The sequence below is a fragment of the Nannospalax galili genome, unplaced genomic scaffold, assembly GCF_000622305.1.
Source record: "Nannospalax galili isolate Female #2095 unplaced genomic scaffold, S.galili_v1.0 scaffold406, whole genome shotgun sequence".
Classification (NCBI taxonomy): Eukaryota; Metazoa; Chordata; class Mammalia; order Rodentia; family Spalacidae; genus Nannospalax; species Nannospalax galili.
Window position 1 is genome coordinate 5,966,139 of NW_008357033.1, and position 14,560 is coordinate 5,980,698.

Here is a 14,560-nt window from a genome sequence, read left to right on the forward strand (position 1 = left end):
CTCTCTCTCTCTCTCTCTCTCTCTCTCACACACACACACACACACACACACACACACATATGCACGCACATGGCTTCCTGCTCTGAGGAGAGCATGTGCAGAGGGCTCTGATTGACACATGTCAGCTCAGGAGCTTTGGATGGTGCAGGAAAGACTGCACCTGCCCAGCTTTCCCAGGTGTCCTTCTCTTGACACCTGCTACCACCCACTTCTCCCCCAGTTCTATTCCAGCTGAAGTGCCACCTCAGTGCTGTGCTACATGAGGGAAAGGAAGGTGGAGTGGAGAGGGGATAGACCCGATCAAATCCCAGAGTGGGCAGGCGGCAGGGCAGGGCCCCCAGTTATCTGTGAGAGTTGCCCAACAACCAACCCACACACTTCTGTAACAAGGAGATAAAGGCTGCCAGCCTGAGAGGGTCCACGTGTCCCTGCTGCCCTCCCAATGAGGGTTCTCGGAACTCACCCATGACAAGCCCAGGGCTTCCAAACCAACAATGAAAGAGCTCGACTGGGTTCACAGTGTCCCCTTAGCAACCTGGCTGTCACTGGCATCCCTGGGAACAAAGCAGGTGTTCCCTTCTCCAAGCAGAATTATCCTGCACACTGCATGACAGGCAGGGACCCCCAGGAACCCTGACAGGCAACCACCACGCTGCAGTTCCAGGTAAAGGCCCTGCAGAGCTGAGGTGGCAGCTAGAGACCTGTCTGAAGCACCGTACAGTGCACTTTCTTCCTGTCCCGGTGACAGTGGCACAAGGTCGCTTATAAACTCTTTTCAGATGTGACAGCCACTGTCCCACTGAGGCAGAGTCTCCAGCTTGGCCACTTGTGTTCTTGGGTCTGCACCTACTGTGTGTGGATTCTCCCCAGTGTGAACCATGGGGGCATTCCTAGTAATTTCCTTCTCCCTGTGTTACCCAGAAAGCTACACAATGTCACCTAGTAAGAGAGTAGGAAGTGAACCCATTCCAAGTGAGTCCAGGGCGCATCTAGCCCAGCTGTCACAGAGGGATAGTGGCACTCCCATGTCAGCTAGTGCAGTGCCCAGCTCTCCTGGCTCTCCAGTGTTGGGCCTCACGCTTCCACTCTGCCTCCAGCCCTAGTTTCCTCAGAGCTCTGCATGTGTTTTGTATCATTAGCTGAGACAGAAAAAGCTCTCAAGAGTCAAATCCGCCTTGAGACAAGGGGTAGAGCCTGTGTTCTCCCCATGTCAGCCAAGCAAGCACTGGTCTACCTGTGGCTGAGGACCTCCAGGGACTGCACAAAATAGCACAAGAACCCATGTGCACACCAATCAGTTTACAGAGCCTGCAGATCATGTGCTGTGCACATGCACACTCAGGAGTTCTTAATGAATGGAGATGCTGCTGAGATCAATAAACGTTCATTTAAAATTCCTACTGCTTCCACATTCATAACTGTTTCTGCCATTATGCACTCTCTCAAGGAATGTTTTAAAAAATACAACATTATCATATTTTTGGCATTAAGCAGTCCTTGATGCAGAGACAGACGGGGAGCAGCAGGCCCTTCCTCCTGGAACACAGCTGCCTCATCTCCAGGACTTTCCACCCAGGAACAGGTGCCAGCAAGCTGGTTCTTACCCTGTGACCTTTAGAGAGGATGTGGGGCCACCGGGATGAAGACTGGAGAAAGATGCTAAGAACAGAGGTTAGGATGTGCAGCATCCAGCACTGGCTCTCTGAGCATCTACCCAGAAGCCCACCTCCCCGTCTGCCTCCTACCTTCACCCTCAGCTCCCCTGGCCAAGCCTTCCCAGGGCTAGAAAGGGAGTATGCAGGACCCTCAGGAATCAGCCTGACTGGGAGAAAAGATACAGTTGTCCAACCATCAGGAATGACTCAAACAGAACAGGCCCTGCAGTCAAGTGTTCTGCCAAGTGCACTGTTATTTTATGAGTGAACTGACAGAAAAGCAAACCCATTCTTAGGAGAAACCAGCACCAGAAAAGCTCAAGACACTGGGCAGCACCCAGCTTAGGGATCCTGGAGAAATCTAAGGAAGGTAACCCACCATCACAAACCCGCCAGGAGAGGAAAGGTCTGCAAAGAACCCCTCCGTTCCCCTCCCCTCTCCTGCTGCTACTGGATCGCCTTTCAGAGCTCTGTTCAAGTTCTTTGGAAGGCTCACTCTTCGTTTCTCCTCCACATTTTGCAGCAAATTGATGGAAAACAGCATCAAACTTTACAGAAGCTTTGTCCTATGAGGGGGGGGTGCACACACACAGCAGCCGCCAAGATGGCCGCACAGCTGCTGCTTAAACACTTGCAGGGGCGCCACTTCCTCTAGGCAATTCACTCAATGCTAAAGCGTCAGTACAAAGTCCCTCCCTCTAATGCATGACATGTGCTTTCAGTGGTCTCCAGTGCCACATCTTGGTGCTATGTCTTCCCTTTGGAAAATCTCAGGGGGCTTACTTTGTTCACCCAGCTACTGGACAAGAGCCTTTTTGCCAGCCTTGCTGTGCCCAGAACTCGGCGGCAGACAAGAATCTCTTCAGATTAGTCTAGTACCAAACCCTCACCCATGCTGTTGATAGCACTGCCCATTCTGCCGTGAAATCCCAGCACCCAGAGAAGGGCTGGCTCCTTCCACACAGTGGCAAATCTCTGAACTAGAAACCAGTGTATGTCCACTAGGTGAAAGAAAGACCATTACTGGGACCCATGTCCTGAAGAAGGTGGGGTCATCCAAACCTTCCCTTCGATTCAGCTCTACCTGTGAGCCCTTCTGGGGCAGACACCCTACCTACATTCCCTTACATGGGTGCCTTACACACACCTGGGCACTCACCACACGCAGTCACATCCCACACAGGGATGCCAGCAGCCTCCAACAAGTCTGCCTGAGGCTAGTGGTCACTGGTCCTGAATAGAATCTTCCATATACTGATTCAGCACCAAACAAACTAGAAATGATGGTTTTTCTTCTCAAATTACCTACGGCCCTGACTGACCTTGGAAATGGCAAACCACTGCCAACAACAAACCAAAAACCTACCACTCAATTATTATACAGCTACATGAACCTTAGATATTGAACATATAAAGTGATTAGATGTGTGGCTGGGTGTGGTGGCGCACACCTTTAGTCCCAGCACTCGGGAGACAGAGGCAGGTGGATCTCTAAGTTCAAAACCAACCTGGTCTACATAGGGAGTTCCAGAACAGCTGTACAGGGAGACCCTGTCTCAGACCAAAAAATCCATCATGATTAGATGTGCATCTGATAAATGATCCTCAGATATCTACCATGGATTCTTTAAAACAGTAATAGTAAAGGGTCTGAAGGCCCTTCCATCTGGAGTGCACTGGCTTTCAACTTTCAGGATAATTACCTCTGTGCACCTGGTCTGTCCCCACTGAACTCCACCTTTCCAAAAATACAGGGGTAGAGATAAGCTTTAAATTACTTTAAGGAAAGGCGAGTGTTCAGAATTCCCAGGTGCTTAGAAACACTGCAGCATGTTGGCAATTGGATATACTAGTTACAACTTGGTTTCCTCCATACTTAAATGTCCCTCTATGGCCACAGGAAAAGCACTGCAGAAGGCCTACTTCACTTCTAAATTATAAAGCTGCCCTTCCCTCAGCACCAACTCAGGACCTTGTTATGCAGCCCAGGCTGACCTCCAATGTACACTTTTCCTGCCTCAGCCTCCCTTAGGGTTAGAACTATAGACATGTGCTACTGCCCCTACAAACTGCCTCTCTTTTAAACTACTCAGTTTCAAACTCTGCTTGGAATTCAGAATGGCCTCTCCCTGAGCTAAGCTTTCCTCCGTGGTCACAAACATCTACCAAATTCTACTTCATCTAACCCTTGGAGCTCTGACTAGCAGGGAAGAAAAGACAAGGTGGCCTGACTTTCTGCTCAATGCTGGTGCAGCATTTCCTCCAGACCCACATTGTGGCTTCCAACCCACTGGAGAATCTAGAGCTCATCCATTGACACACCTAGTACCCTGCACCTCCCTGCTCCCCTTCTACAAGGGCTTCCAAAGCCAGACGGTGATGGCTCCTCTTTAGTGCCCTCTCAATTAAAGCCACTGCCCCGGGGAGTCCTCTGACTGCAACTGTAGATGATGGGGCTCCAACAGTGGACAGCTGGACCTCCATCCCTCAGTGCTGACTGCTGCCCCCTATACTGCTAATCCCGTGACGTCAGTGTTTTTCCACTAGCCCGTTTACATTTATCCATGTTGTGGTAAGGTATACAATAATCTTATTTGTAAGAGCATGATTCAGCAGCACTACTAAGTGCATTCACACAGCTGTGTAAACCGCCCACTACCCACTTGAGTTCTCCATCTTCCCAAAAGGAGATTCTGTCCCCACTCTGCCTCGGGGCAACTCTAGGGTACTCACAGAAGTGGATTCACATAGCGCTCATTCTTTTGGATCTAGCTTACCTCACTTAGCATGACATCTTCATGGTTCATTCAAGTGTTGGTATATGTCAGAATTTCCTGCCTTTTTAAAGCTGAATAATATTCCATTGCAATAGACAGACCCCATATTATTTATCCATTCACTCACTGATGGCCACTTGGATTGTTCCCACCTCTTGGCTATGTGAATCTGGGTGCACAAACACGATCCAGTACACCCTCCTTTCAATCATTCTGTGTATATGCCCATAAGTGGAGCTGCTGGATCAACAATAACTCTCAGTCTGACTTTCAGTCCTTAACAGTTTTCAACAAATCACTGGTAGTAAATCAGGTTAGAACTAGAGAATGTATCTCTTACTCCCTAACTGTTCCTCTCTACCAGAGAAAGAAAGGTTGCCCAAAGCAGGGGTCTAGTCCACACACAGAACTGATAAGCCTTTGTAAAAGCAGCCCACATGGGTCATGACAACCATACTCGTGAACAGTGTGAATCTCTGAAACACAAGTTAAACAAAGTGTACCCTCTGCCCAGCCCACCAGGCTCTGCAAGAGCACGCACAGGACTGCAATTCATACTGCAATCAGCAGGCACCACATAGCTGTGGTTCTCATTTCTCACTATGAGCCCTTAAAAACTGCTCAAGTCTTCTGAGGGTGGCCAATGTTAACAGTAATAACTACCATTTGTGTGGCACAAGTGTGGCGGGGGGCAAGAGCTCTGTATCCTTACTGTGGATCTGCACCCCGCCTCCAACAGGGGTGCTCCAGCCAGGCCCAATGCAGCTTGGCTGGGAGGCATAGGTCTCTGAAGGGAAACAGAGAGGGACGAGAAGCAGAGGCAGCTTGGTGGGGTTCAAGTTCTGCAATGCTGGGATAAAAGCATTTTCTATCAGATTCAAGGAGGGGGACCCCAGTGGAGTGACCACAGAGGGAAGTGGCCCTGCGGCCAAGGACAGAGCCTCCAGGTTGCAGGTTGCAAGCACTTTTCTCTCTCTTCTCATTTCTTTGGGAATAAATGTGAGACCAGAAACATGCCTCCTATGGAGGTACCCTTGGCATCTGGACTGGAGGAAGAGTGACAGGGCTATCTGGCCAACATATGACAGCTACACCTGAATGGGGACGTCCTGTCCTCCTTAACCATGCCAGTCTCCTCCATAGCCTTCTCCCCCTCCCCTGCCAGCTCCTTGGCCCTCGAAGGAGCTGGTGGTGACATGGCTCTGCTTGGGACAAGGTGGCCACTGGCTAGGAGACAGGGACATGGAGGAAAGTCCCTGCCGAGCCCCAACGGCCCAGCCTCTCCCAGCATTTGCTGCCGCCAAGCTTAAATTAATTACAGCTGAAAATACAGGGCTGCCATCTGCTTTGAAAAAGGCAGGATAAGGGAATAAAATGAAAGGAGTTTTGGTACTAACCTCACTTTAATCATTGCCAAGGAGCATGAAGACAGCCCAGCGTCCTCCCACAAGAAAGCCTCGGGCCTTGCAAACTTGGCAGGCGAGGCAGGCACGCACTGTCAGAATAAGAGTCCCCGGGAGGAGGGTGTGAGGTGCGGGGCTGCCCGGCCTGCGCCGCAGGGGAACTTTCCTGCAGGCCTGGGAGAGACTGGGAACTCCAGGGAGGCGTTATTTACAAAGCGTGTCCTGCCAAGAACGTTACGCGCATCACTGCAGTTCCATTTTGTGAGAAAATGGATCTGCTGTCAGAATTACAGCAAGCCATTTCCTCTTTCTTTGTTTCTCCACCTTCCATAACATTGGGCTTTTACAAAACTCTAAAACAAGGGGAGAGGAAATGGGAGGAAGGGTGCCTGCGGAAGGAGGTGGTGGGGCCTGCACTGCAGCTGGGTAGCCCCGCCTCTGTAGGCTCTCTTAGATCCTCTGGCCCTCCTCAAGACCCCATGTGAGAGGCTGTAGTGAGGAAGTGTTTTAGGCCTGCATCCCAAATACAGCTGCCCAGCCAGCCTGCATTGCCCTAATGAACTCTAGGTGGGCCCAAAATTTTGCCCCATCTGTAGATTTCTGAACTATATCCAAGGCCAGTGGCCTCAGATGTGGACCATCAGTTACCAAGTCAATGCAAGGAAGGTCCTCACCTGCCCACCTGGTTCCCTTAGACCCAGGGGCGTCTTGCAAGTACATGGGCTTCCTGGCTACTTTTATAAGGTAATAGAAACAGTATTTATATCAAGCAGGCTTTTCTAAACCAGAACTATAACACAGAAGATGAAAGCGCATCATTAAAAGATGATCTCTTTTGGAGGAAAAGCATATTAAGGAAAAGGAACGTTGCCTTCCAAACACTGCCACAGTCACTGCCCATAGCAACAGTGTCCACAACAGTCAGCATCTCAGGAGTGTAACTTTCTAGTAAAGGCTGCATCTGTCAAGCCACAGGAAACATCTGGTAAAATGGTTAAATAGAAACAGAATTCAAACTTTTAATTTCAGAGCTTACTAATGGTACCCAACAAGAGACTAGTTAGGAATACTCCCTGTTCAGCATGAGAGGTCCTGGAAGGGGGAAAGGAGGACAGGACAACAGCCAAGGAGGCATTGGGCTGCAGATAGATCCCTTCCACTGGATGAGGGAGTCTTGTCCCGCTGCTGAGCGCTGCCTCACCCTGCATATTCTCCCAGGAGCACATTCCACCATCTCAGTGCCATGCCTCCTCACACTCTTCCATGTCCACCCAGAGCTAATGCCCTCAGCTTTCCACTGCCACCAATGCAAAAAGGCTTTTAAGAAAAGCTTGAATAAAGAAACCAATGAAGTTGGTTAACAAACAAGGTCTCTTCATTCCATAATGCACACAAACTAAGTACACACCATTTCCCTACCCTGGTCACATGTTACAAGGTGTTTTCTTTTGTAGAATACTTTCGGAAGTCTCTCCCTGTAAGGAAAAGAATTAGGGATCTCACCACCTTTAATCTCATCATTTGGGAGGCAGAGGCAAGCAGATCTCTGCCAAGTTGAGGGCAGCCTGGTCTACACAGCATGTTCCAAGCCAGCTGGGGCTACAGGGAAATCTTGTTTCCAAAAACAAACAAACAAACAAACAAACAAAAAAACACAATAACAACAAAAGAATTCATGATTCTACCCCATCAAAACAAAAAACGTGTTGTCTGTCTACTAGTGTGCCACACGTGCCCACATGGAAGCCAGGCTTCTACCTTGGTTTTTGTTTTGTTAAAATATTTTAATTTTATGTATGTGAGTATAGTGCCTGCATGTGTGCAAGTGCTATGCAGTGCAAGTGCTATGCAATGCCCGTGGAGGTCAGAAGAGGTCAGAAGAAGGCACTGGAGTCCCCTAGAACTGGAGTTACAGATGGCTGTTAGCCGCCATGTGGGTGCTGGGAACAGAAGCTGGGTCCTCTGCAAGAGTAGCCAGTGCTCTTAACCACTGAGCCATCTCTCCAGCCCCCTTGTTTTTAGACAGGGTCTCCCACTAACCTGAAGCTTGCCAGGTAGGCTAGGCTGGTTGGCAGGTGAGCCCGAGGGATCCACTCACCTGTACCTCCCCAGCACTGGGATTACTGGACTACAAGTGTGTGCCGCCTCAGGAGCTTCTTTACACGGGTTCTGGGGATAGAACTCAAGTCCTCATGTCTGCAAGGTGAGTGCTTCACTGACTGAGCTACTGCCCCAGCCCCAAAAATCTTATTTTAGAAGCAGTAAATACTTGAAAAGTAGAACACATTAGTTATTTTCCTAATGTACCTGACAGGGGATTCTCCATGGGAACACCTGTAATATCAGCAAAAAAGACTCCTAAAAGATAGAAGCACAGCTGGATAGTCACAAAGAGTAAATACAGGACAGCAAAAGGTCACCTGAGCACCTCTGCTATAGCAAGCCAAACAGAAGTGTCAGTGGTGTCAGTGGTAATGCTGAAACTTGCAAAAACTAAATAAATGATCACTTTCACCATTGGGTGATGCAGAGAAAGGAGCAGGCGCACAGACCCAGGCGCAAGACAGTTAATCAGATACCAAACTGGGAACAGGCACCCAGGAAAACAAATGGGTGTTCCCTGACCCAGAAATTCCACTTCCAGAAAATTGGGAAATACGAGGCATGAGCAAGGATGAAGAGGTTCGGAGGTCTACAAATGGTAGGGAAATCTTTAAGCAACCCTCAGCCAAGGCACTCTGTAGCAAGTTCTTCCCATGGAAACAAGGCTCAGCAGCTTCAGACAATGTGGGAATTAACTGGACAGATACTGTGACATTTTTTGGAAATGCGAGGAGTTAAACCACCAATCTCTAAAGATGGAAGAAATGAGGCAGTCCTGGGGATATTAGGAGAAATGCCCCTGGCAGTGCCAAGTCCCAGCACTGAAAACACTTGAAGTCCTGCATTCAATCCCCACCATTACGTAAACTGGGCACTGGGTGTGGTGGCACATGCCTGGCATCCCAGCAGTCAGGAGGTGGAGGCAGAGGGAACAACAGTCATCCTTGGCAGTATAGTGAATTTGAGGCCAGCTTGGGCTACATGAGACCCTGTCTATCAAAAAACAAATGGTTACATATCAAACGTGCTACTAAAAACCAAAGCTCCTCCCAGATATAAATGCTTGGGCTTTCAAAGTCAACAATCAACTTCACCTATGGGTTGCAGCTCACAAATACAGCAATCACCTACCATGTGAGGCCCCAGGTCCCAATCCATCCCCAGCACTTCACAGACAAAGAGGGAAAGAGGTTGACTTAACCTGAGCCTCCAAAGAATTATCAATAAGTAAACAACTGGCTGTATTCCAGGAAAACAATCTATTCAGGTAGGGTTAGAGTTTGTAGATCTAGAGAGAAAAATTAATGTCTGCCATAAGTAAGTAAAAGCACGGTATATTTTAAAAAGGCTAAACTGCGCACGCCTTTAATCCCAGCACTCGGGAGGCAGAGACAGGCAGATCTGAGTTCAAGGCCAGCCTGGTCTACATAGTGAGTTCCAGGACAGCTGGGGCTACAGGGAGACCCTGTCTCAAAAAGACCAAAAAAAAAAAAGGTTAAGCTGTCTGGAAGTAGACTCAGCCTTTGAAGCACTGATGAACTCTTATGAAAAGGTGAGCTACCCTAGGGCAGAGTGACATGATGAGCTTACCCCTTGCATCTCAGCCAGTGTGTCCTTCAAACCTGCCTTTCCTTCAGCATCCTTTCTCTGACTTCCCCTCATCTACCCTCCCTGCTGCCAAACCAGAACTCAGCCTTTCCCCCACATGATAACCGCACACCAATCCTAAATCCTCCTTTGTCGTAGGTAGAGGGTCCTCGACTTCACCGCGGTGTGAACACGGGAGTGCTCTCAGTAAAAACTGTACTTTGAGTTCTGATCTCGCTCTCTGTGCCTGCTGGCGCCATGCAGTGGGGTCCTCTCCAGAACCTGTCTGGCACACCCCAGCACCCAGCCAGGCCTGCAATCATGACAAGAAGGTCTGACAGGAAGGTCTGCAGTGCACTGTGCCAGGAGCTAAAAGGCCAGAGAGGCTAAGCGCAGAAGCTACATTCTCAGTTCACAATGGTTTATTGGGACAGAGCCCCATGAGCGGAGGAACCATCCTAAGGTGTCACCCCAGCAGATGAGGCATGCAGGCCCTGCTGTTGGTTCGATAGGAGAGTTCATGGGTGCTAATCTGCTAGAACAATACTGGAGTCCACCTAGCACCAAAACCTTCCACCAACCCCTCCCACAGCAAGAGCTGCTCTCCTAGATAAAAGTCACCCAAATAGGTAAGTAAACACAATGCATAATTTGAAATTGAATCTGGATTAAACAGTATCAATTTAAATGAATGAGCAAACTCAAGAGAGAAGATTAAGGAGCTGAAAAGAAAAGAGCAACTGCAGTCCCAGCTACTCAGGAAAGGGAGGCAGAAGATCGCTTGAGACATGGAATTCGATGCCAACTCAGACAACACAGCAGACCTGTCTCAGGAAGGGAAGGGGGAGCGGAAGGAAAGGAAAAGAAAGGAAGAGAAGGAAGGAAGGAAATGAACCAGCCAGCCACAGTGGCAACAAGCCTAAGATTCCAACACTCAGGAGGCTGAGGCAAGAGGATCATGAATTTTAGGCAACCTGGGATATACAGACACACACGTCTTATAGAAAAGGGTAGGGTTTCTGGAGAGCCAGCTCAGCGGTTAAGAGTACTGCCTGCTCTTGCAAAGAACCGGGGTTCAGTTTGCAGCACCCACATGGCAGCTCACAACCTTCTGTAACTCATTAATTCCAGAAGATGCAACACCATCTTCTGGCCTCCATGGGCAATGCACACATATGGTGCACTTACATATATGCTGGCAAAACACTTAGACATGTAGAACAAAATTAAAAATTAAAAAACATTAAATATGGCTGGAGAGATGGCTCAGCAGTTAAAGCACTGGCTGCTTATGCAAGGGACTCAGGTTCAGTTCCAGCAGATCTACACCCTCTCCTGGCCTCTGTGGGCATTGTACACACATAAAATAAAAATGAAGAATACAAATTGTTTAAACCATAATCAATGGAAGGCATTACTGACCATGAAGAGAGAAGACCTGCTAGATCATACTACTGCCTACACTGGTAGGAAAGACAGACACTGGGATGTGGGGAAGTTAGCAGGGAAGGTGTGCAGACTGCCCATTGGCCAGCCCCTCATGTTTTCATAGATATAAGCTCTTTCCAGATTAGAAAGTGCCTCTGTGGGGGACATGATGGTAGGTGGAAGAACCGCAGAGCAGAGATTCACCAAAGGCAGGATGGGCTGTTTAGAATAACCTGACATAAAGCACAGGCTCTGTGGAATACACAGTCATTCTACCACCAGAGCTGGCACTGACGTGAGTGGGAACCTGATGTATTAAGATGTCACAGGCAATGAAGACATTGGTTTCAAATGATGAAATTCACAAGAGAGGGTGGGCTACCCTGTGCGCGCCCCCAATTTGTGTCAGAGTTGCCTGTCACACAGGCAGATGCCACGTAGCTTCCCTGAGGGTGAGGGACAACAGTGATTTCCATGAATTCTTTTAAAATTTAACCATGGTGTTTTCATGAAAGTCCAGAGGGGCACTTTCTGAGAAATTATACCAGGAAAGAGAGTAGGCGCATCCATTCTTGAAGGTCACACAAAGGAACAGGAAGGTGGATTTTATTCTGTAGTCAAGAAGGAGGGAGAGCCACAGCCCACAGATGAACCCATTAATGTCCTCCGACCCAGATTCTGGAGAAACATCCACCATCAACTCCACTCCACTTGGCTCCTGACCCCATTCACCAAAGCACAGACATAGCAATGAGGCAGCTCCTGAGGGGGATCAGAGTATTGAATGTTGCCCTGCTCACAGCTCTGGCCTAGTAACAAATAATGCCACATGGCCCAATGCAAAATAGTACCCAGAGATAAACACAGTGAATCTACTAGAAAGCAGGGCAATGGCCTGAGGAGCTGCAAGCGAGTGGGGAGAACCAACTGCAGGAAGCAATGTGCATGGGGGCGCAGGCACAGGCCCGGTCCTTTCACATGATGAGTTCATTTACTGAGTTCTTTTCTTTCCTTTTTTTCTGATACAGAGTCTCACTGAGCTGCTAGTCTGGTACTCCTGGGCCCCAGCAATGCTTCTGCCTCAGCCTCCTGGCTTCACATCTGCCCATGTATGTACCTTTTAGGTCAGTTTCCACCCAGAGACATGTGTGGCCTCCCAGCACTGACAGAGATACCACACCACACTCAATCCCTCATTTGCACACACCTCACCTTATACTCTATCAGGATTGGTGCCAAAGGCATAAAAAAGAAATGTAAATAGACAGATGAAAGGCATTTCATTCATACAATAAGATCGCTTGATCCCAAGTAGGGATCAGACTGGCTTGGGATGCAGGCTGGGTGCTATGCCTCTGTAGTTCCATGGGGTTCCTGGGGTTCTGTTCTGTGGAGCTAGGGGATGGGTGGGAAGGGGGCAGTGGCAGTGGGCTCTTTGTCCTAGCACACAGGAACATGCTAGGCAGTGCCATTCAGGGGCATCATGTGTTCAGTCAAAAGGATGATGTCCCTTGATCAACTTTTTCATTCTAACAGTGATTTAGCCCCTAGGAGTGTCAGGGGCAGTGGTGGGTAGAGAGCTACTGCACTGCCCAAATAAAGCTCAGCCCTGGCAGATGAGCTATGGGAGAGAGGACAGAGAGATGCACAGTTACAGCAGAGGTTTGCCATTTGCTATGAAGAATAAGTGTTAACCTCAGAGGAGGGATCCTTGCCATTCACCAGAGGAGAGGCTTCAGAGCAGGGTACCAGCCTGTGGTGAGGTAGAGCCTGGGGACTCAGGTCTACTCCAAGTTATCCTATAGCTGCTCTGAAGCCATAAGATGAATTCAGAAACTTGTGACCCCGAAGAGCAAGAAAGAAGGGTCTGCCTGGAAACGGGGGAGTCCACAGTGACCCAGGCCAATGACTATGTGCAAAACAGCAAACTGTGTCAACAGGATGTGGTTGGTGGTGGGTTCCTTGGGAAGATGGAGTAGAAAAAGGGAGGGGGTGACCTCTGAGACAGATGGAAGAGGCTGGCCAAGTTCTAGGAGAAGAAAGGAGCTCCTAAAATCAGGGAGTGCACATGCAACAGGCAGGCAGATCTACAGTGTAAAGGTTCGGTCTTGCCAGAGAACGTGATGTGGGAATCCCAATGTACATGGCAAAGCAAGCCACAAGCCTGAGTGGCATCGCCTGAAGGGCCTGAGCAACGAGGACCGAGCCTGGGAGCACAGAAATTACCGATGCTGTCCGAGAAACATCCATCCCAGCCACACCCCTGCAGAAAATGGACTACAATGTACTGTTGCGAAGGGTACCTTTAAAGAGATTAGCATCCTTTTCCAGAGAAATGAGTTCATTCTCAAGAGGACAGACGCCTGGCACTTCCTGTCCCCTCCTCTCTCTGGCATACCCCCTGCCACTGTTCTACCCCAATGTAGCACAAAGCTGTCACCTAGCCATGGATCTTGGACGTCCAGCCTCCAGAGCAGTGAGCTATGTAAACTTCTTTTCACTGTAGATTGCCCAGTCTCAGATATTGCCAGTGGTAAGAAAATATTGCAATGGGTCTCTGAAAGATCTTTGGAGGAGTGACCACAGACACAGGAAAGGGACCATATGACACAGAACAGGGGTCACAGGAGGGTCAGTCAAGAGAGGAGGTGACACACATCATGGAATTCTAAGTGTCCTCCAAATCTGCCAACTAGCAGATCACTAAATAATGAAGAAAGGTAAAAGTGTTCCACTGAAATCACTGGGCCCGGAGTAGATATGGAAGAAGAGGAAAGCAGAGGCAGAGAAGCAGTGGAGCATCACAGGAGAGTGTGGCCTGGTTTCCTCAATGGCTCTGGCTTCGGTGGACACCCTTGGAAGCTCCCAGTACTAAAGGTAGCATTCAGTGGACCCATAGCAGGGAATTACATTGTTGCTTTGTGTTAACAGTTAAGCTTTGTAAGTCTGAAAGTTTAGAATGGGATTCTGAAACAAATTAAACACTTGCTTTATTGGACAGCATCTCTGAGAGGGGACCACTCCACAGAGAATCAATAATAGATCAGAACAGGCAAGGCTTGCAGTTCTGGAGGCCCAGGACCAGGATGCCAGCATGGCTGGCATCTCATCCCAGCTTACAGTCAGTCAGTCCTCTTCTCATGCAGAGGGAACTATGTGAGCATGCTCTGTGGTGTCTCTTCCTATTAGGGCACTAATCCCATCTGACCAGGGCCCACCCTCCTGCCCTCTTCTAAACCTATCACCTCCAAAGACCTCCACACTGGAAGGCAGGCTTCAACAAAGGGATGTTGAAGGAACACAATTCAGTCTGCAACAGATCCCAAGGCTGATTTCCTTGGAGAAACGTCTGGGTGAACTGTTTCTGCACACAGAACTAGGAAAGATACAAACTCCACAGATAGTCATCAGCTTTGACAATGTGGGACATCGATAAGAGTTAAGATCTTGGGCTTGACAAGAGCCGATTGGTTCCTTCCACTTGATTCAGTTCTGCAGCTGTTTCTGTGAGGTTCCATTAGCTCCCTCTTGCCCCCACCCCTTGAGATGAAGTATCACTAGGTAACCCAGGTTGGCCACAAACTCTTGATCCTCCTGCTTCAGCTTC

The 14,560-nt window shown here is 48.9% G+C and overlaps 1 protein-coding gene across 4 annotated transcripts in view; it reads right to left on the reverse strand.

Moving 5' to 3' along the window:
- The window catches only part of Vgll4 (vestigial like family member 4), a 145,540-nt gene that overhangs the window by 10,959 nt on the left and 120,021 nt on the right, over positions 1 to 14,560 (reverse strand). Inside the window, exon 1 of one of the 4 annotated variants that reach the window (XM_008854898.3) lies at positions 5,830 to 5,886. The exons of the other annotated variants lie outside the window; for them this stretch is intronic. Within the exon in view, the coding sequence (XP_008853120.1) occupies positions 5,830 to 5,843 (14 nt within the window). The 5' untranslated portion in view covers positions 5,844 to 5,886. Of the gene's footprint in view, positions 1 to 5,829; positions 5,887 to 14,560 lie in introns of those variants that run through there. 4 annotated transcript variants of the gene reach the window in all.